The sequence below is a fragment of the Lates calcarifer genome, linkage group LG20, assembly GCF_001640805.2.
Source record: "Lates calcarifer isolate ASB-BC8 linkage group LG20, TLL_Latcal_v3, whole genome shotgun sequence".
Classification (NCBI taxonomy): Eukaryota; Metazoa; Chordata; class Actinopteri; family Centropomidae; genus Lates; species Lates calcarifer.
In genome coordinates this window covers 17,166,446-17,187,794 of record NC_066852.1, presented here as the reverse complement: position 1 = coordinate 17,187,794, position 21,349 = coordinate 17,166,446, and the positions used below count along the sequence as shown (strand labels likewise).

The 21,349-nt window shown below is 35.8% G+C and overlaps 2 protein-coding genes and 1 long non-coding RNA gene across 4 annotated transcripts; 1 reads left to right on the top strand and 2 right to left on the bottom strand.

Moving 5' to 3' along the window:
• Positions 1-3,207: 3,207 nt before the first annotated feature.
• On the bottom strand, positions 3,208-13,295 carry LOC108893970 (uncharacterized). Of its 2 annotated transcripts, none has more exons than XM_051078534.1 (6): positions 13,235-13,295; positions 12,853-12,914; positions 5,484-5,807; positions 4,263-4,574; positions 3,823-3,966; positions 3,208-3,616 (listed from the first exon to the last, which is right to left on the bottom strand). In XM_051078534.1, the coding sequence occupies exons 2-6, from the start codon at positions 12,905-12,907 to the stop codon at positions 3,552-3,554; spliced, it is 900 nt and encodes a 299-aa protein (XP_050934491.1). In that variant the 5' UTR covers positions 12,908-12,914; positions 13,235-13,295; the 3' UTR covers positions 3,208-3,551. The 2 variants fall into 2 exon arrangements, with proteins under 2 accessions (XP_050934491.1, XP_018548000.1); XM_018692484.2 differs by lacking the exons at positions 12,853-12,914; positions 13,235-13,295 and adding exons at positions 6,078-6,139; positions 6,463-6,619.
• Positions 9,118-15,136, top strand: LOC108893973 (uncharacterized). The gene is made up of 3 exons (XR_001962742.2): positions 9,118-9,249; positions 14,840-14,920; positions 15,052-15,136. It is a non-coding gene; the product is annotated as an uncharacterized LOC108893973 (long non-coding RNA).
• On the bottom strand, positions 14,990-20,068 carry LOC108893969 (sodium-dependent phosphate transport protein 2A). Its single transcript, XM_051078535.1, is given in 11 exon segments — positions 14,990-15,313; positions 15,475-15,587; positions 16,631-16,755; positions 17,250-17,366; positions 17,538-17,705; positions 18,017-18,088; positions 18,296-18,416; positions 19,067-19,262; positions 19,347-19,458; positions 19,630-19,773; positions 19,898-20,068. Coding segments are annotated over 11 exon segments (1,650 nt in total). The 5' UTR covers positions 20,061-20,068; the 3' UTR covers positions 14,990-14,994.
• Between the last annotated feature and the right edge of the window lie 1,281 nt (positions 20,069-21,349).

Below are 21,349 nucleotides of genomic sequence, written 5' to 3'. Positions count from 1 at the left end.
TCTTCAGTGAGTGGAAGACAGCTTAATCAGAATGAGGTCAAGTAATCATGTGTTCAGATTCAGCCAAATGCATCAAAACTCAAAGTCCATGTGTATGCCTGCCAATGTGCCAGTTCCATTGGCTGCCACACATGCTGAAGCCATAACAGAGCACCAAGTTGACAGATGGAGCATTGGAGGTTGATTTTTCTTTCATCGGTCCATAAAACTTTGTTTCAGACCTCTACTGGTTTCATTGTATATGTACTTGTGAACTGCAGCTAGGCATTTATAAGCTGCTTATAAGGCTTGCTGTGGGTTGAAATGTTGAGGTGAATCCTTCGAGGTTATTGTCGTGAAGTCTTCTCTTCATTGTTGACAAAGAAACATATGCCTACACAGAGCATTTTTTACTTTCTGCTTGCTTTGCAGTTATAAAGGGGTTTTGTTTTCACCCTGGTAATGTTTTCTGGTCATCGACAAGTTCATTATGTTTTAGCTTTTCCCCTTTTGTACCTCCTTCTTCTTTTTCTTCTTTTTTTAAATAATGTATTCAGCTTTTGTTTTTGGCTGATCAACTACCTTTATCTCTCTCACAGATTTAAAAAAAAAGACATAATTAGACTTATTATGACCTTCACTTGTATGGTCACTTCATTACTCCTCTTGACAGACAACAACTTCAAATCAATCTAAATGGCAGTTCTCAACTGTCAGTACTGAGCTTGTGCATGAGCTTATGTTGAAATGGCACACAGCTGCCCAAGAAACATTAAGTTATCAAGTGTCCAGTTACTTTTGAACCCTTGCAGTGATGTAAACATCAAACTCATATTAAAGCTGAAATGTGGCACTTATTATCCATTATTTTGTTTCAGTTGAATGTGCTTAGGGCTTTTTTACACTGCCACTCTTTTTATTTACATTTTAATGTCAGCACCAGTAGACTTAGAATTAGTAGACTCATTTAAAACTGTCACTGACAGCTATTGAAGTAGGATGTGTTCTTTGTGGCTTATTGACTGGCCTGTGAATTTTCTGCTGATAAGAGAGTGGTGTATTTCTGGTTGTCATGTCACATTACAGGCAGAATTGAGGAAGTGGTGAGTTCTGTTCACCTAAGCACCACTTAAGTATTCATCTGATGGCCTTATTTTGTAAATATAAATCTATCAGGCTTCTGACACTTGAACATCAACTGCAATTATTGTGTGTGTTCTTTGCCATCTTTAAACAAGAATTGTTGTGTACTCTGGGAGAGTGTTTTAATGTTTGAATTCTACAGGCAAAGTGCATAGACTGTAGTGAACAAATCAGATCACTTTGAAATCTTATCCACTCTAAAAGATCAAACACCTAATGACATTTTTGCCTTATTTTATCATAAAGTCAGAACTGGAAGAGTTGTTTCATTTGACTGCAGTGCTATGCATGGAGTCAGCATGGATACAGGGGCTTACTTTTGTTGTAGTTGCCAAGATGTAAGATTTAAGTCAATTGGTATACACACCGATAGATGTTGATGGAAGTCAGCTGTCTATAAGGAAACAAAGAGACACATGACACACAGACAAACACAAGGTGAGGGTGTACATGCAGCCTGTGGTGGTGAGAAAACAGGAAGCATGTATGCAGTGTGACAAATATAGTTGTTTTGAGTGAGTTATAATAACTGTGTAGTCAGTATTTGTCAATAGTTCAGCCAGCAAAATCTGTGTGTGAATTCATCTTATTATAATCCCTTTATATGTGGATATAGTTTTTGTGGCAGAGTGGCAACCATGCAGCATGTGAAATGGATGTGAAATTGTAAAAACTTGCACCAGACACTATCCCTTATCCTACTTGAGTTTGCACAATCCCAGCCACTAAATTATGTTTATATGTTACTAATTCACTTTCCTCATATTTTGTATGTAAATGTGATTATTGCCTGGATTGTATTTCCTCTCAGTGTTTCGTGTACTGCATGGACATAGAACACATTGTAGCTCATGTTTCATGTCACATTTATGCATATTTAATTGCGATCAGATTATTAACCTTACCTTAACCAAGTATTTTGTGTGCCATAATTTAACCTTGAAAAAGTTCAATCATGGTTTTGTTGCTATGAGTGGGTATTATAGGAATATATATATATATATATATATATATATATATATATATATATATATATATATATATAATATGATATGATGTCTGTGCACATTTTGCCAGTATGTTCAATATCAACATTTTACGACTTGGCAAATGTTGTTTAAATAACATCTTGTCATTATTTTAATAGACTGTATGATCTGTATTGTAAGTATTTGATGTTGCAGATTAGTAGGACAAAGACCTATTTTCTAAGAAGCGAGGTTGGTTTGCAGGCCTGACTATAAATACATTCACATAATTGAGTAGCGTGTCAGTCACAAACCGCATTTTTTCCTTTCAATGTGTTTGACTGCAGAGAAAGAATATGAGATCAAAGACAACAACAGACGTAGAAAATGGAGTGATCATACTGTGGTAGACTGATGTGTTCGGTAGTAGAATCAACATAGTGAAGACTGACAAATTAAGCCTCCAGTTTAGCCTTGACTTGATGCTCGATGTATAGATATGTTTAATTACTATGGGTTTCATATTAAAAAACTGCTTGGAAACGCTCTAAGGAGAGACACAGCTCATCTCTGTGATGAAAACATAGCACTGCATTTAAAATAAATAAATAAAAACAGTAGCTGCATTGGTGTGGTTGTGTGGCTACAGATACCCATGAATAGATGAAATCCCTTCTAAGAACACCAGTGTGATGAATGATTTATCTATGCCAAAACACAGTGGTTTGTAATACCATGAAACTCTATTAACAAACTTATCCCGGCTACATTAAAAGAACAGCACCAATGTACATTTGCCCAAACTTGATTTCTGACATGATATTTCAGTTGGGGCGGAAACTGTGCTATCCATCAATCCAGTGTTTACAGTAAACAACCATACTAAAATTTAAAATAATGATGGACTAAATGTAGATTAAATGTGTATTGCTTGAATCATGAATGAGGAGAGGAATTCTAGCCTCATCTTGTGGTCAGAAATAATCACTACATTGCTTGCAATTTGCACCAGTTTCTCTCTGTTAGTAACTGCAAGAACAGTGTGTGTCCTCCAGGTGCCACTCATGAGTAACACTTGTGATCGATAAATTATTGATCAGTTGCTGATTACAAACCATATTTCAGTATAAAACAAAGGACTACATGTTTACCAGTTGCATAGAAACCTTCTTTTCATTCTCTTTGGCATTGGTGAAAACAAAAGTTATCAGTGTATGTTTATTTGAAAAACACAAGTAAAAAAAGGATAAAACACTTAAAAATGTTGCAATACAACACAATTAAAAGGAAAGTAACAGAAGAGAAAAACACAAAAAAATCACCTTTTCATGCCACACTGACAATGATCATGTTTTCGATTCAAGGGTTAGTTATGAGGTTTTTCAGCAAGGTTACAGTTAAAACAATGGTAGATGCCTAATAATGACTTAGGAGAAAATAATTGTGCTTATGTGAACTGGATCAGGTTTTCTTCATATCTCTTATAACTCTGACATCTGTGTAGACAATTTCATCTTCACAGTGACCTAGAAAAATTTAAAACAGTCATGACGTGAACTGTATTTTTGAAGAAGTAACCTGTGACAGAGATGATATATTTTTTTAAACCATTCTTAAACGACTTAAAACAACAAAATTATTTGGTCACTACCTTGAATTAAAAGGAAAAATTGTGTAACTATATTATATATTAACTTCACTTAGTATGACAGGTAGAACATCTTTCACTTACTCCCATTAATAGTCGTGGGTCCAGTTGTAGATCTTGATTTCCTATGATGATTTCTTATGCCAAACCATAAAGCTACAAGAAGAAGGAGAATGACAGCACTAGCTATCACAGCCACAGTCACAACGGGGATGGGAGAAGAAAGATCTAGGAAACACAAATATCAAACCAAATTAGATATCATGATGTCCTCTTTTGTCTTCTACCAGATGCATGACATATAGTGATATTTACAGAGGCAGTGGATGTGATAGATTATCAAAAACAAAATCACAGGACCAGTGGCTGAGATTCTAGTCTGTTATTTTTCATGTACAAGATTTCAGATTTCAGTATCAGAGGGAAGAATAATAATTTAATCATGTTTACTTGTATAAAAATGTGACACTGCAGCAAAGAGTTAATATTACAAAATGAGAACAACTGTCCTTTAAACACTGTACCTTTGCAGCTTTTCAGGTGAATAACTGTTTGATCCCTGCTGACATTGTTCTGAACATTACACATCAAGTTTCCAGTCAGCTGACCATGTAAACTGATGGTAATGTTTGAAATGCTGGATTTGTTTTGTTCAGCTGTACTCCCAGTCAGTGACTGCATGTCTGCTGGAGACAGACTGTGGTCTCTGGAACGTATCAGTAACTGTCCGTCCAAAGTCAAAATGAACTCTACTCCTTCTCCGTCAGAGGAGCAGCTGACTGACATCTGCTCTGGTGACAGACATGTCTGAGACACATCTGGCTTTGACGCTGGAACTGGAAGACAAACAAAAACAAAAACAGTAAATACATGATTTAATGCAAAGTGCTACTGCCAACTCTGTAAATTAAGGAGCCGTGATATCAATTCTAATTTCTATCTCTCCTGTTTTTTTAAAAAAAAAAGAGAGAGAAAAAAGAAAAGAAAAAAAAACTTTGAGGCCTAACATAATTCAGAGTTGTATTGTAACTATGTAAACTTTTTCATTATAAAGATTACTTTGAGTTATTAGATAATTTTGTTATGTTAAAGGGGTATCTTTGTATCTGAGGCCGTGGAATTAAATGTAGTTATGCAAAAAAAAAAAAAAAAAAGCAATATGGTTTTACCCAAACTCAAATGGGTGACACACTCTTTTGGAATCTTATGTATCAGACATGTATAATGGTGGCCCACCATAAGTCAGAGGTAGATGATGATGTTAAACAGATAAATAATGGCCCATAAAATAGCTCTGCTTTGGCCGGCTTGCCTTTATCCCATGGTTTTCATCAGCACGTTTAAACAAAAATCCAGCCGTTATTTTTCTGTCTGCTTTATTCTGTTAGTTCAGTGGCTTAAGACACAAATCAGCAGGGCCTGTCTCTTTACTGTGCTGTCTAATAAATGCAAACTGCTCCTGAAAAATAATGAACGTTTTGTCAAGTTTAAACTAATAATGTATTACAGAATGTAAGACATTTTAACCTTTATGTATGTATATACATACCTTTTTACATTAGTATTTATTATATATTTGCTATATATACACATTTGAAACTGTAAAAAAAATATTTAGAGGAAAGAAAATTATTTCAGATACTAACAGGTTAGCTATATAGTCTCTGTGAAGTGTTGTTCTTGAACACAATTTTTGTTTCAAAATGATGATTTTATTTATTTATTTATTTATTTATTTTACCTACCTCGTATTTCTAGATGAACATTAATTTTTTTCACTAAAGTGCCATTAGATCCAAATTCTTCCAACATGTAATCTCCAGAGTGTCTCTTCATTGCATTACCAAGGTTCAATGTTCCAGGGGTGACGTTTTCTGACTGATTCACATATTCCTTGTTCAGACTCACTATCTGATTTTTGTCTACTTTTAAAATCATATATTTGTCATCCTTTGTCAACTTCATATTTGTATCAGCTGTAGTTGGCAGATGAAAAAGCAGTGGCTGCCCCACTGCTCCAAAACACTGCTGATCACCAGTGGGTTCAGAGAAACTGCATTCAAAAGACCCTAAAAAACAAAGGGAAAAAAAAGAAATGTTTAAAGTAAAATCCAAATAAAAACCATGTCACCATTTTATTATTTCATTATACTTTTATTTTTATACTTTCCTGGGGAAATTATACTTTTACTCTAAATAAACATTAAATATATTTTTAGTTGCTTTTCTAAATTTAGTGATTTTCTTTGTAAACTTCTGCCTCACTTAAAAATTAAGAACTTTTTAAACTGAATTATTGTCTGTTTACTGCGGTAACATACATTTACATTGAAATGTACCTTTTCCCAGAGCTGTAGTTGTAAGAGCGGTGATGATCAGGTTGATGAAAATCATTGTTTGCCTGTTGTAACACATCAAAGGTCATTTTAAATTTAACATTTTATTTATGTTAGATTTTTTCCACATACTGCAGAATGCATACATTCAAGTTAAGTTGTTAGTTTGAAGTCATTTTTTGAACTTAAAAATTAAGCTTGAAAAACATGAATGGCTTGTATGCATGATCTGGTTTCACAATCAGATAGTTAAAGACATGGGATAAGAATTTATACCCTATTAGGTTTAATAACCTCCAACTATGTAAAATATAAAATCATGGGACAATAAACCACAATGTTTCTCTTCACTTTAACTAATCTGCTTCAAATTCAAACTGTCACTCACCACATTCACAATGGTATGATGTCGTCTTCCTGATTGCTTAAAGCTGACCTGTGAATTTTCCACTGACAGAAGGCTGGTGTATGCTCTTCTTGTCTTTTTGTCATCTTGTTGCGTGATATGAATCAAGGAAGCGGTGGATGTGTTGTCACCCACTACTTGACAGTGAACAAAGTACTAAGATTCACTGTTTTCACAGCTATAAAATCACTGAACATCTTACATCTGACTATACTCAGATAAAATCTGATGACATATAGAAATGTATTATCAGCTGCTGTAAAACAGATATAGTCTCCAAACATAGTGACAAATGTTACTCTCTTTTCTTGGTTGTTCATACTGTAACAACAGAAAATATGATTCATTTTTACATAACTGTATTTGCACGGATCTGGTGGAACTCAAATCACCATGAAAAATTTAGCATTTTAACAACTATTTCATGTGACTGACTTTTTCTTATATTATCTGTGATCATTCTCCATTTACCTGTAAATTCACCCAATAATCTTACAATAACACTAAACCCATATAGTATGGCATAACCCTACAATAAAATGTTTATAACACATTATAATGGAGTTATAAGAAGATATATTGACTTGCATATGTTTATTACTGTACTGTATCTTCAAAAAATTACAGCTGTGTTAAATCAGTATAAGTATCAGCTCAGAAGACATCAGTGCAGTTATACACTGTTGGAGAGAGTGAATGCACACCAGATATTTTACTAAGTGTAATAGATAATAGTACACAATGTATTTTTACTTTGTACATTTCTATAAGGGTTTGCATGTGTAGTAAGTGACTATGTTATTCATGGATGCTTAGCAAGTAAACTGTGTCTAAAACTATGGCATATCTAAACTTTATAGAATCACGCAAATGGCTTAATGACATTTTTCCCATTTCTGATCTGATCAAATAACTTAATGCCATTTTTTCCAAATTGCTTCCTTTTTTACACTAGCGTCTTACTCTTCTCTGTGTGGTGACATACTTCAACAGAGCACTGAAATCTGAATGAGAAACAAAGTTCTCAGAAGAGAGAGGGCTTTACTCTGAGGTGTGACTTCTCATTTCAGCTGCAGATGTAACAGCCGAAAAGCCTCCAGGTGTGAATCTTTCTTCTTGGGCATTTATCAAATTGGTGCTAAACTATACAGCATGAATTTTAAGGGGATCCACTTTTGATTTTTCTTGTGCTGATGGTACCAGTTTCTCTGATAAATACTATTTGAAGGACACTTCTTATCAACCTGTTTCTAATCTTATAACATTTATTTAAGTGCAGAATATTTGTTCATTAAGGCATGGGTGCAGTGTGCAATCAGAGGGAAGAAGTTGTGCTCCATACTTTAAAAACAAAAATGATCCAGCACCCATGCATGGTGTTGTATTTTTGTGAAGGAAACATGAGAGAATAAACACTTCCTGCCTCTTGAAGTACTTTATAGCCAAACTTTTTATTTAAAGAACATATACTACATGTCACTGAGAAATATCTACATCACTGAACGCTCTCACAGGCAACAGAGGTAAAGCGAAATTAAAGCACGGGTGAGACTGACAGTTAAAAACCACAGCTTTTTCTCTTTCTGTTGCTGCCACAGCTTGTACTGTCGCTGTGGCAGCTTGAAGCTTTTAGGCCCTGGAGAGACTCGCTGTCTCTGCTGGAAACACAGATAGACATAGCTGCTTTTACTTGATGCGACTGTCTGATTAGTTTGCTTTCAACATCACATAAAAGCAGGCAAGGTTGAAGCTAAAAAGTTGTGTTTATGACATGCTGATGAGTTTCCGATAATCTTTTGATTGAATGTTACAGTGGTTAATCAAAGGCTGCACAAACACCGTATCAGGCATTCATTTTTTGAGGGGCGACTTTTTTTTTTTTACTTTATTTGGATAGGACAGTGGCGAGGAGACACAGGAATGTCATGCACTAAGGGTCCGGACGGACTGGGAGTCGATCTGGGGCACTTGGGCCCATGTGGTATGTGCCCCAACCATTTGACTATTGGGGTGCCCACGTATCAGGCATTGATTAACAGCAGGAGGGGGAGGTATTTTAGCATACTTTTTCAACATAGAATTATTTTATTTTAAGAAATACATTCTCATTAGAAAAACAACATTGCAACAATATTGTATATTCAGAGCAGACAAAGAGGGTTGCCTTTCAAATCAGCAACTTGAGACAATTCTTCAATAGTGCATAGGAAGTGCTTTTTCACAGGTTGACTCACACCTCAAGGTGTAGGTGTGTACTTAGTATTACTTAGAAAACAGTGAAAGCATGATTGTTTATTGCAAGATGTTTCTTTTCATGTGTGTGTATGCTTTTCTGAGTAGTTAGGTGTTTAATTTCAACAGCAACTCTCCTTTACTCTCCCTCCCTGAACAGTGTGTGTTTCTGGCTGGCCAGAAAATGTAATCCCCGTGGTGGACCTTTTGCTACAGTATCCTGCCTTATTTTTTCAAAAACTTTCCCTAGTTTCAGCTTCTAAATTAAAATGATTTGCTACTTTTCTAGGTCTTACGTGATATTAAACTGAATATCTTTGAGTTTTGGACTGTGGGTCAAACAAGATGTTTGACGACGTCAGCACACATGTTCTACTCTGACCTTCTCCTTAGGTTTTACTTGGACGTACGTCTTCAGTCATCAACCCAGGGTCCTAGAGTGTTTAAATCATCAGACACCCTCATCTAGGCAAACTAGCCGGGGATAATCAGTCCCTGACTTAAATGCAAGTGATGCACTAATCCATGGATTCCTGGGTGAGTTCATGCTCCCCTATGCAATTTTTTGTCTGCTCACATCTTTCTAATGACTTTACATGCAGTCTTGTTTCACCTAAAACATGCTCTCCATTCTGTCTGAACACACAGTTACAGAGAGGCACTAGTAATGTTTATTACCAACAGTAGCAGTAGTGACAGAGAGAGGGAGAGTTTTGAGATTGTCAGCGTTAGAGAACATGTATAGCTGAAGTTCTATATGAAAAAGCTGACGAAGAAAGAATGAAAGAGGGAATAAAAATTAAGTGTTACATCCATAAGTTAAACTTTACAATGACACACAAGTGGCTTCAGATAAACAATCTGATGAATCTATAGGTGTCAGTTAACTGTGTTGGAGTAAAAAGTACAATATTTTTCTCTAAATGTAGTTGCACAAGTAGAAGACCAATACCTCAAACGTGTACTTGAGTAGTGTTGTGACTGTCCAGTTATGTGTGGGGATGTTTGGCCCCACCTTCTGGTCAAATAATTATCACTATAATATTTGCTGCTCAGACTTGAATCTCAGTTACTACATGTTCTCTGCACTGTTACTGAGGCGGTTAAATGTTAAGAGACTTCTGTTCCCTCTCAGTGTTGTGTCATACCAACCTAACTTTTAAAATGTTAAATGTCACAATGGTTTGATAAGCACTTCTAAGAGGAGGTGAAATTGACAAAAAATGTTATCTGACCTGACTTCAGTGATATTCAATTTTATTTAAACACATTTGCATGGAACATGAGTTGTATGGTGAAAAAGAGACAGGAAACAACTCAACGCTAAGATGAAAAGGGAAATCTGTTGATCTTGATCATAAGCACAAGTAATTATCTCAATAGATGTTTATTAAAAAAAAAAAAAGATTAAAAATACACAATGCCAGACACAACTACAAAGCAAATCATTAAAAATAGCACTGTCTCGTTTGGGAAGCAAATACATGAGGGCTCAAAAAACAGATTACATGATTTAAAAATTGTAGCTGAAAATGTACCTATATTTCAGGGGCAGCAGGGGGCATATTTTTTAACAGGTCTATAGCAACAGAATATTTATATGAAGATTATGCTAGCTGCTTCTTGTTGTATACAACAGTTGAATAGAGAATAGCATCTTTGGAAATACCTGGAAAAGTTAAAAGAAAGTTCAGAATTATTTCTAAAAATAATATTACTACAGCACATCTTCATGTGATTACGGACGTTCTCAAATGCAACATTAGATGCTCCGGTTGTTGACAAGTGGCTTTTCCTTATGAGATTTTGTAACAGAGATGCCCAAGATTCTGGCACACATTGAAACCTGCTGTTGCTTGTTCCTACTATCAGTTATGAAATTTGTGAAAATGATGAGGCTAAATTTCAATTAGATTAACTGAACATAAACTGGAGATTTATTTATAATATTACAATTTAATGAGACAAATGGTGCAGTGTTTGCGGCGTTTCAAACTATTTATTAAAAATGACAATTTTTGAGACACTTAACGTGTAATGGATGAATTTAGAGAAAATTTTGAAGGAAAGGAAAAAAAGAATGATGGACCTTTACAAAACAAAACTTAACTGTGTTTTTCCCATATTCAGAGAACTTTCTCACATACTCAATACATACTCAAAATATTATGCTATTTTTAAACCACCTCAACCCATAACAATCAGTTGAACTAACAACTATACAAAAACGCAGAGCCAAGATAAGTAGGATGATAGCTAGCTATTATAGAAAATAGATGTTCTTACCTTCATTAACAGCCATCGGTCTTGTTTTGTTATGTAATTGGAAGATACCAAGACACAGAGCCAAAAGTAGTAGAATGATAACAGCAGTTCTCACAGCCACAGCCTCAACAGGCAAGTGAACAAAAGCTAGAAAACACAAAAATATCAGACCAAATTAGATACTGTGATGATCTAGACAATTATTTGTATTTATTTTCAGAGGTACTTTTTTTTAAACAAATAGTTCTTTTTCATTCTTATATCTTAGGTCATCTGCTGTTGTAGTTAATATCTAATTAACAATTATTTGGCATACCCTAAGTGAGAATACATAGGAAACAAAAATAGTCTCCAAAAAATAAAAATAAAAAGAAATTGTGAGAGCATTTCTTCTAAAAACTCTAAAAACTGATGTGTCCCATCTAGACAGAGAGTTAGCAAAATACCCTGTGTGGAGAAATTCAGGTTTGTCTTTGATTTTTCACAGCGCAAGTCAAAAAAGGCAAGCATGAGACTAACTGCAGGTCTTGTACAGTGGTTGTAGTACTGTCATCATCATCATCATATTGGACTGAGGTTGTTGTCACATTCCTGGGTTGTGACCCAAAGAATGAGAAAACATAACTGGAAATGAGCTTTTTCAAGTGGGGGGCTAACATCTCCTATTATAAAAGAATGAAGACTACAATACCATGCGGAGGGACCTGTAAGTTACACAACTGCTACTCTACATGAGAGCAACTACTTTGGGTGGTGCCACTGTTATTGCTTTATTTCACAGTTGAATTTATTACATGTTGTATTTGCAGTATTTCCACAAACTTTTAATTGTTTGTACCACATTTACCTGTAAAGAATAATGAAATATTAACAAATAATATAAAAAATACTATATACTATATACCATATATTTCTAAACTTATTAAACTGAAACTTTACAAATTTAGATTAAGATGAAAAAAATTTTGAAAATCCTGATTAGATTATATAGGTTGCACAGTTCATTTGCAAATGTTAACATACTACTGCAATTTCTGATGCTGACAATTTCTCATATTTAAGCTATCTTTATTTTTTTTTAGGTTAAAGATACTACATAGGCATAGATGTATTTAATTTTCTTTTCAATTAACATTAATACTAAATAAGCACAATTCTTCATATTTTATTTTGCATGTACGTTTGGTAATTTAAAATGTTTGCTCTTAGCAATACAATAGAAATATCCTTTCATCCAAAACTGGTATTCAACACAGTTCTTTCTTTCTGTCTTTCTGCAAAACATTTCTAGAATTTTTACCTACCTTGTATTTTTAGATGAACATTAATTTTTTTCACTAAAGTGCCATTAGATCCAAATTCTTCCAACATGTAATCTCCAGAGTGTCTCTTCATTGCATTACCAAGGTTCAATGTTCCAGGGGTGACGTTTTCTGACTGATTCACATATTCCTTGTTCAGACTCACTATCTGATTTTTGTTTACTTTTAAAATCAGATATTTGTCATCCTTTGTCAACTTCATATTTGTATCAGCTGTAGTTGGCAGATGAAAAAGCAGTGGCTGCCCCACTGCTCCAAAACACTGCTGATCACCAGTGGGTTCAGAGAAACTGCATTCAAAAGACCCTAAAAACCAAAGGAAAAAAGAAAGCAAAAGAAAAAAAGCATTTCATTTCAGTAGGGAAAAGAAAATAGTACTATACAAGATCATTTCACTATTTTATTATATCATTACAATTTCCTTCAGGTTAAATCTATTTTTAACCCCCTTTTTTAGGTTAGTAATTGTCTTGAACTTTCCCGAACAATACTGAACAATTATCTGCACACCATGCTGTTTATTGCAGTAATATACTTTTACACTGAAATATACCTTTTCCCAGAGCTGTAGTTGCCAGAGCGGTGATGATCAAGTAGATGGAAATCATTGTTTATCTGTTTTAACACATAAATCATAAGTAATTTAAATTTATTACATTTATTCATATTTGATTTTATTCATATACTGTACATTTAACCTTAGTTGTTAGTTTGAAGTTTTAAAAAATTACATTTTTAAAAACAAAAATTAAATTTGAACAATATGAATAGCAGGTGTGGATTATTGTATTTCATAATCAGACAGTTTCTGAAAAAGGATAAGAATCTATACGCTCTCAGGTTTTATAAACTCAAACTATGTAAATTATAAATTCATGGTAAAAAAACTAGTATAACTTTGACTAATCTACTTCAAATTCAGAACTGTCACTCACCACATTCACAAAGGTGTGATGTTGTCTTTGTGGCTGTTTAAAGCCGACCTGTGAATTGTCCACTGACAGTTGGCTCGTTTATACTCTGCTTTTGTTTTTTGGTCCTCTTGTTGTGTGAAACAATTAACGGAAGCAGTTGTTGTGTTGTCGCCCACTACTTGCAAATGAACAAAGTACTAAGATTCATTGTTTTTGCGGTTATAAACTCACTGAACATCTTACTGTCCATTGACAGTACTCAGATAAAATCTGACATAAATTATGGTTTCTCAGACTTGAAACTATGACTAATGTGTATTTAATGTTGCCTCTAGTTTGTTGAACATTTCTTTTCTGAATCATCATGCGTTGTGTGAGATGTTCCCGTTATTATGTAGATGGCTACATTTACCTCTGTCACTTCATAAGTGCAATACAACATCAGTGTGAGCTATGGCTAAGAAATAATTATGTACCAACTGCTATAGAATAAATTCTTCAGGCTGTTGTTAGCCATTACTTTCTCACAGGCAAAAACTGAACCATGTGCGTGACTGTCAGTTAAAAACCACAGCTTTTTTCTTCCTCTGTCATAGCCACATTGCCTGGTTTGACACTCTCACAGCCCAAGTACAGACTGGCCTCATCTCTGCTTTCCACATACCTAAACATAACTGTGTAGAGTTATATTTGTTCATATGAATTAATAAAAATTTGCCATGTACTTTAAACAGCACCCAAGTACAGTACATGATTAAGGCAGCCAATGTAGCATTTTCAGATAACCTTTTAATCTGCTGCAGAAACAGATGACCAGAGCCAGTAACATTAATTACACACGCTTTTCCAACCTAGGTTTATTTTACTTTTAGACATTAAAGCAATGTTAGACTTCAAACATTTCTTCGGTAGGTTTAATGTCTGTGTTCATATCTTTGTGGGTGGAAAGTACTTTCAGTTCTAATTCTGTATACGAACAAAGTGTATATAAAGTGTATTTGCCAGTTCACGCTTGACTTCAGCTTCTAAAAATCTTTTTTTTTTTTTAATGTACATAACAAACCATTACAGTCATAATTCACAAGGTCCTCTTGCATCAGTTATGCTAAACAAAAACTAGCCTGTTAACAATTATCTCTCTGTGTGGTGGTAAGAAAGCAACATGCTATTTATTAACTATTCATGTCTTACTCATCTGAAAGCAGACCATTTTTTCAGAATTTACAGTAGCTCTGCTCATTGTACAATGACTTGGAGCAACCAATTATAGATTTATAAAATTATAATAGGTGTTTTTTGTTTGTTTGTTTCTTTAAGCACACAATTGTAAAACATTTCTCACAGATGAACTCTGTACAGGTCTCCTTAAGCACTACAAGTGAGTGCTGGTCAGTTGAGTTCCCTGATTGTTTGAGTTTGTGTTTTTCTTGATGGACCATACTGCACCCCTGTCACAAACATTATTCTCTGGAAACATGCTATTAGTTGTGTTGTCTCTGTTGTTTTCCTCATTATATTGTAGATCACAACATCTAGGTTTTCTAAGTTGTTTTTGTATGTGACAGCTCTCATCAGTCTCGTGTTCTTCCCCATTCTGTGTCCCCTTCTCCCTTGTTTTTCTCCCAGGGTTTACAGTAATGGCCTCCAGTGTTACTGGGCCACGCTTTCCCTTGCAACTTGAACCTAGAAGAAAAACACCAAGGAGGGGTAAGAATTTCACAAAAAGAAACAAGGAAATGGTAAATCAGTGTCATAATGCCAACAGTAGGAAGTAAAATGGTTCAGTTTGTATTATAGTACTGGCTGGGATATTCACCTCTCCCTTGCCTGCACCACAGGGTCACCCTGGTGATAAGGTTATCAAGGGGCTGCAGTGAGGTCATCCAAACAGGGAGGAAGTCCCAGTTCTGCAGTCTAAGTGGCAAAAAGTCAGGTCTGCGCACCTGCAGCATGTTCACTGTTACAACAGATATAATCACCATAATGACTGGCACACCAATCCCAGTCATCACCTTCCAGCCAGCCATGGAGAGGGCAAACACGAGGGATGGGAGCAACAGGAAGCAGAGGAGGAGATACAAAACTGCAAACCAGCGATACCTGTGCATGTGTGAGTTATGTTAGTTTATCCGCTCTCCATTTTACTGACAGTAAAACATTTTTTTCCAATTATAAGATATTTTGATTTCTCTTGAATGTCCAGCTACTGTCCTAACCCATTTAGTTTTTTGTTAGTAAAAACAGAAACTTGCTTCTCATACCTAGCAGTGCAGTTGCCAAGGGCACAGGCCATACGTATGGGTAAGCGGGTGACTGGTATGGGATACCACAGCAGGATACCAAGAAGGTTAAAGAAAAAATGACATAAAGCAACCTGAAACAAACACAGAGTTGAGGATAAAAGATGCTGGCAAAAGAGTGACACAAAAGTAACGCTACAGATGTTAAAATCAAATAAAACAAATTCGGAAATGCAACAAAAACCCATCTGAGAAGCTGAAAACACCAAATATCTGGTATTCAGTCAGTGTATCCTGTCAGATCTAGTTTCAAAACTTTAAAAGCACAGATATTCAGTGTTCTCGCCAACTGAAAAAAACTTAACTTGTGGTTTAACTTGGGTGTAACTCAATGGTTGGCATTGTTATGTGGTTAATAAAGGCCAGGTGCTTTCTATGTAGCTTCTGTGATGTTGCAAGATGTTTTCTCCGTGTCATCTGTTATCGTGTCTATATGTTTTTGCTGGGTAGTTGTGATGTTTTGAGAGTTTTGGCATGGCTATATGGTTGCTATGGTGTTCTGATTAGTTTGACTGCCAGGAAGGTACAAAATGCTATGTATGTGGCTAATGGAGATTGGGATATTCACTGCTTTTACATAACTGAGTGGTTGTCAGGTGGTATCTGTGTGGTACTTAGGGTATCAGTTAGTTGTTTGGAATAGTTACTATGGTGATTGTGTGTTTCCTCCAGTTACCAGGAGGAGTGCTGTATGTTTGTTTAATATACCCCAGAAATGTATTTACACTAACAATACTAGTCATACTTTAGGTCTAGCAGCAGTACTGTTGGTCTTAGTGATGGCAGTTTACATTTGATATGTGTGGGCGGGTCAAGCTGACAGTGATACATACGCAGAGAAAAAGAAAGAGAGACAGAGACAAACAAAGATAGAAAAACTTGAGAGAGACACAATGAACAACTGTTTGTGACAGTTTTAGCACCACAGAGAGAAACATTAGGAGAAATTTAGCTCTAATATTTCAGCAGATTTGTAAGACTGGCAAATAGAAATAGAGACTGGTTTTGAATATGTTTGATGTTTTTGCTCTCCAGTGAACAGACATATTAATGACAGGGGCAATAACTGAAGAACTTTTTTTTCTTTTCTCCCCCCTGTATATGTGTATGTGTATACCTGTGTGGCAGCTGCCAGCTTATCTCCTGGACTAGCCAGGGCTGCCAGGGTAGCTGTGGTAGTGGTTCCAAGGTTGGACCCCAGGGTCAAAGGGTAAGCCCTCTCAATACTGATTACACCAATCCCTGAGGGTTCACAGTATGATTAACAACAGATACAATAGCTCTAGTTCTTCATTTAACAAAATCTACACTTTTGTTAATACAAAACAAGAGAACAAGTGACAAGCTAAACACAAAAAAGATTAAAAAAAAAATGTATGAGATAAAACACAGTAATAAGTAATAGACCTACTGAAAGGTCAAAGTAGGACTTACAGGAATTGTTAATGGGAACTGAACAAATCTCCTACTCATGCTTAACCATGATCTGGCTTGTCTTGTTAATGCTGAACTGTAAAAACACTGAGGAGGTAATTTATTAACTGATGACATGGATAGCAAAAGAGAAGTTTCCACTTACAAATGGCTTATTTCATGCAAAATATGTAATAAATAACATAGCAAATATATTGTGCAATTGCAGGCATTTAGGAAATCACAATTATAAATCAGTGTATAGTTTAGTTTGCAAGACATGAAAACCACTTATACCCTTTGTTTGTCTGTGTATGTATTACCTATCAGAGGAGTGATGGCAGAGGTGAAGACAGAACTGCTCTGAACCAAAAAGGTCATGCCTGCTCCCACAAGTAGAGCAAGATAACCTGCCAGCCAGGTAAAAGGGTAAGGGAAATCTACAGGACATGACAAGACAGGAGAGGAAGGGGAATCCTCAAAAAGTGAGCAATGTGTCCTCCTAAAATTAAGATTAAAATCTAAGATAAATTCTAGGTTGGGAAAACTGGAAAAGCTATAGGTTTAGCTGTAATACATTTAGTATTAATGCTGTAATATGCTTATAATACCTGTGTTAATGACTTTATTAATAGCACTGGCCACCTGGCCTTTAAGCAAGGAGTTGAGCAGTTTAACCAGCAATATGAGACAGCTGCACAGCACCAACAGGGAGCAAGCCAAGAGGATCAGACCTATGGCCAAGTCTGACAAAATGCAGTCCACAAAGAGATGCCTGCCTGAGCAGAGAGACAGAGACGTGATATAATGAAGGTCTGGTGTAGAAAATAAGTTTGTTTGAGTAAGAAACTACCAAGATGTAAAGGAAGGAAAGAATTCAGCTGCTCTCTGGGAATGACTACCAACATTTCAAACTTAGTAATCAGTCTGTTTTACTTGTGGTGCATGTTGATGATTGATGCACAAGTTAAGTCTAATCATTGAAACACTAAAGTAGAACGAAAAGTGTACAAGAGGAGAGACGTTATTCTGTAGCCATCTTAAATACTTAAAATCACAGAAATACAAAAAGAGAGACAAAGTTGCGTACATTTTTGTGTATGTTCTGAAAGGTTGTGTATTCCCCAGGATGTTTCATTGTCCTGTCAGCAATGATGAAAAGGTAGAGTGCAGACAAAGTGATGGTGAGAGTCTCAAAATGTATCACATTCAGTATGCTTTGGGTTTTGTGCATTCATATATGAGCAACACCATGTTGCAGATACATACATGCAGAAAGCATGATGTGCATAACCAATCTGATGTCCTGATTGTTTTGTTTTTAATCAGGACAGAGTCTTTTAGCACTAAACTGTAATTTCATTAAGATGGGATGCATTTTATTGCACCCATACCTCCATGGTGGTGGTTTGACACCACTGCTTCACCAGACTCTTGTTCCTCACACTCTGGTCTCCTGTAGCGATGGCTGTAATGACTGACCGATCCAGCTACAGAGAGAGAGAGAGAATCATGTTATTGCATTATTATCATGATGTGTTAGAATTACACTTTATTGCTGTCATCAGTAGTCTACAGAGTGGTTACACATTAACCTTGGGGATGCGAATATTACCTGCCAGCTCTTTGTAAATGTGTTATTCTCTGTTTGATAGCCGACCCCTAAGTTTGAGCCAAAATAATTTCTTATCACCATATCATACTATAAAATACTAGACCTTTGTATTCCTTAATGAGGTGGACACCATGTCACAATGTCTAACTGTGAGAGGTTTACCTGAAAGGCTCCAAAGCTGCCTCTTTCTGCTTTCTGACATTTTTTTTTTAATCTTAAGCCTGTGAGCATGTTTGCTTTGTTCACACGTCTGTGATTGATGTATATGCAAAATCTATTTAACAGTTGATGTTCTCTCTACTTTTAGTATAAATGGAGGATGTAAGCTGATGCTTTTTATTAAGTGTTTGGCACTATTTTTTTTAGCAAATCTGCACAGTATCCATTCTGCTGTATCATGCTTCCTATAGACTGTTCTCACAAGTTGTGTTTCCCAGGTGTCTGCTCCTTACTGTCTTTGCTTCTGTAGCTATCTTGAATTGTGAAAAAAAATCCTTTGTATATATTCATATACAGACACAGTACCTGGATAATCATTTTAGTAAGTGGCTCAGTGAGGACTTTCAGAAGTTCAGGAGCTTCTTCTCCACTACTGAACTGTAGTGTGTCAACCACAGCCTGTGACAGATGCCTCAGTAGACCACTCACAGCTTCCAGAGGGAGAAGCACCAGAACTGATAACCAATTAAAACAGTCATGGACTGTAGCTCCAGCAAATGCTCTGGAATAAACACAATTTCAGATATAATTTTCAAATAAACATACTTAGAATTATACTGTATACACAACTTGCACATAGCTGTACCTTTCAAACTCCTCTCTCTCCCCAGCCTGCATTAGAGCAACAATCGTATTGGTGACTGATGTTCCGATGTTGGAGCCCATGATGATAGGTATGGCTGAATGAACATCCAGCACTACACAGAAAGAAATGATTAGACAAAATCTGCATATATAAAATTAAGATGAATTAGCTGATTAGAAGTCTGTGGTATTTCATTGGGCAGGTCTTGTCATAGTGCAGGCATTAGACATTTATATATATTAGCTTTAAGTAACATTGTAGGATTGTTAAAACCTTAACTCACAACCCGAAGAGACAAGGCTGACTATGATGGATGTAGAGGTGGAGGAGCTCTGCACTAACACTGTCACCAGTATCCCCACCACCAGCCCAGCCACTGGGTTAGACAGGATGGCATTTTCCTGGAAGATATCCCCTGCTACCCTGCCTGGAAGGGAGAGACCGATAAAGACAGACAGACTGGAGGACTGCTTTAAAATACAAAGTCAAGCTGTGCATACAGTATATGGTACAAGAGTAACTAAAACAGACAATTAGATGTCAGTGCTTACCTCCAGCTAGTTGAAAGGCAGAGCTTAAAACGTCAAGGGAGCACACAAAAAAGTACAGAAGCAAAAAGAGGAAGGGGATTTTGCAGAGAGCAGATAAAACTGTTTTCACCTGCTCTGATCTCAGCTGAGTTTCCATTGTCTGGCTCTGGAAGGCATCAGTCATGGGTAATTGAAGCAGAATTTGTAGTACTTAGTGCTTGTGGTAATGGTAGTAATAGGAGTTGTAACTGTAGTTGTAGCTCAAGTGATAGTATTAATAGAAGTTCCACTCCTAAACAATTACAGTAACAGAACTATATACTAATGTATTGTATATCATTGTAACAGAGAGCAGAGATTTATTTTAATATTACAAAAAAATCAGCCTAACAATATTATGATCAAAACTACTACAACAAATTAACTACAGAACAAAAATTACCGTGTCACAGTGTCGCTTCATATAGTTTGTTCAAATGTTATTTTAACATACCTTGGGTTTTGATGAAATGGTGCGCCTGCTTCAGAAGGTGAATACTAACTTAGATTGCAGTTGATAGGTAAGAAATAAAGAAACAAAAAGAAATACACTAATTCTATATGGTAAAAAGGGGGAAAAGAGACAGAATTAGACATGAGAAGATGTGAAAGAGAGTGAGGAAATGAAAGGGAGGCGCTACTGTGTAGTGTAGATTAACTCTCATCAGTGGAGCATGGATGATTGATTGTATAATGGAGAGCTAAGACTCTTCCTCATTCTTTCTTTCTTCCAATCCTTTTTGTCTTCATCCCGAAACTGTTACTGATTAGACAAATACAGAACTGAAAAAATATGTAATATCATCAAACGATGGCTCATAGCTTAAGGCAGAGTGGTCTCCAAAAAAACAATAACGCTGCTATATACAGATATTGTTAAAATAAAGTCAACCGAAATATGGAGGAGTAAAGCAGCAACATCTAGTGGTGGACCTAAACTGGTTGCATTCACAGTTGTTGACAGTTGTATCATTACTACCACATAACAGTGCTTCATTAAGTTTTTGTTTTTCCACACATTTGGGAATTCTGTTTGTGGTATTATGCATGAATATTTTCATGTTCTCAATAGAAGTTATTGACCCAGTTCACATGAAGACATTGACAGTACCTCCTCTGACTATTGCAATTGTTTATAAATTTGGAATTGTGAAAGGTTGTATCTTTTCCAGTGACAGAGAGCTACATTAAAGCTGAAATTACACATTAAATAACTTTTAAACCTATGCAGATCTCAACCGTGGTTTTGCAAAAGTGTGCACTAATGAACTGCAATAGATTATCAAGGATGTTGTGTTGAGATAAAAGAACAGTCTTTGTCTTTACAGATGCAGAAATGCACTAACAACCCAACAGTGTGCCCACAGAGGTGAAATTCCTTTAACATCTCTGCGGTCAACGGAACTCTGAACTTTTTTTGTTTGATTGATTTAA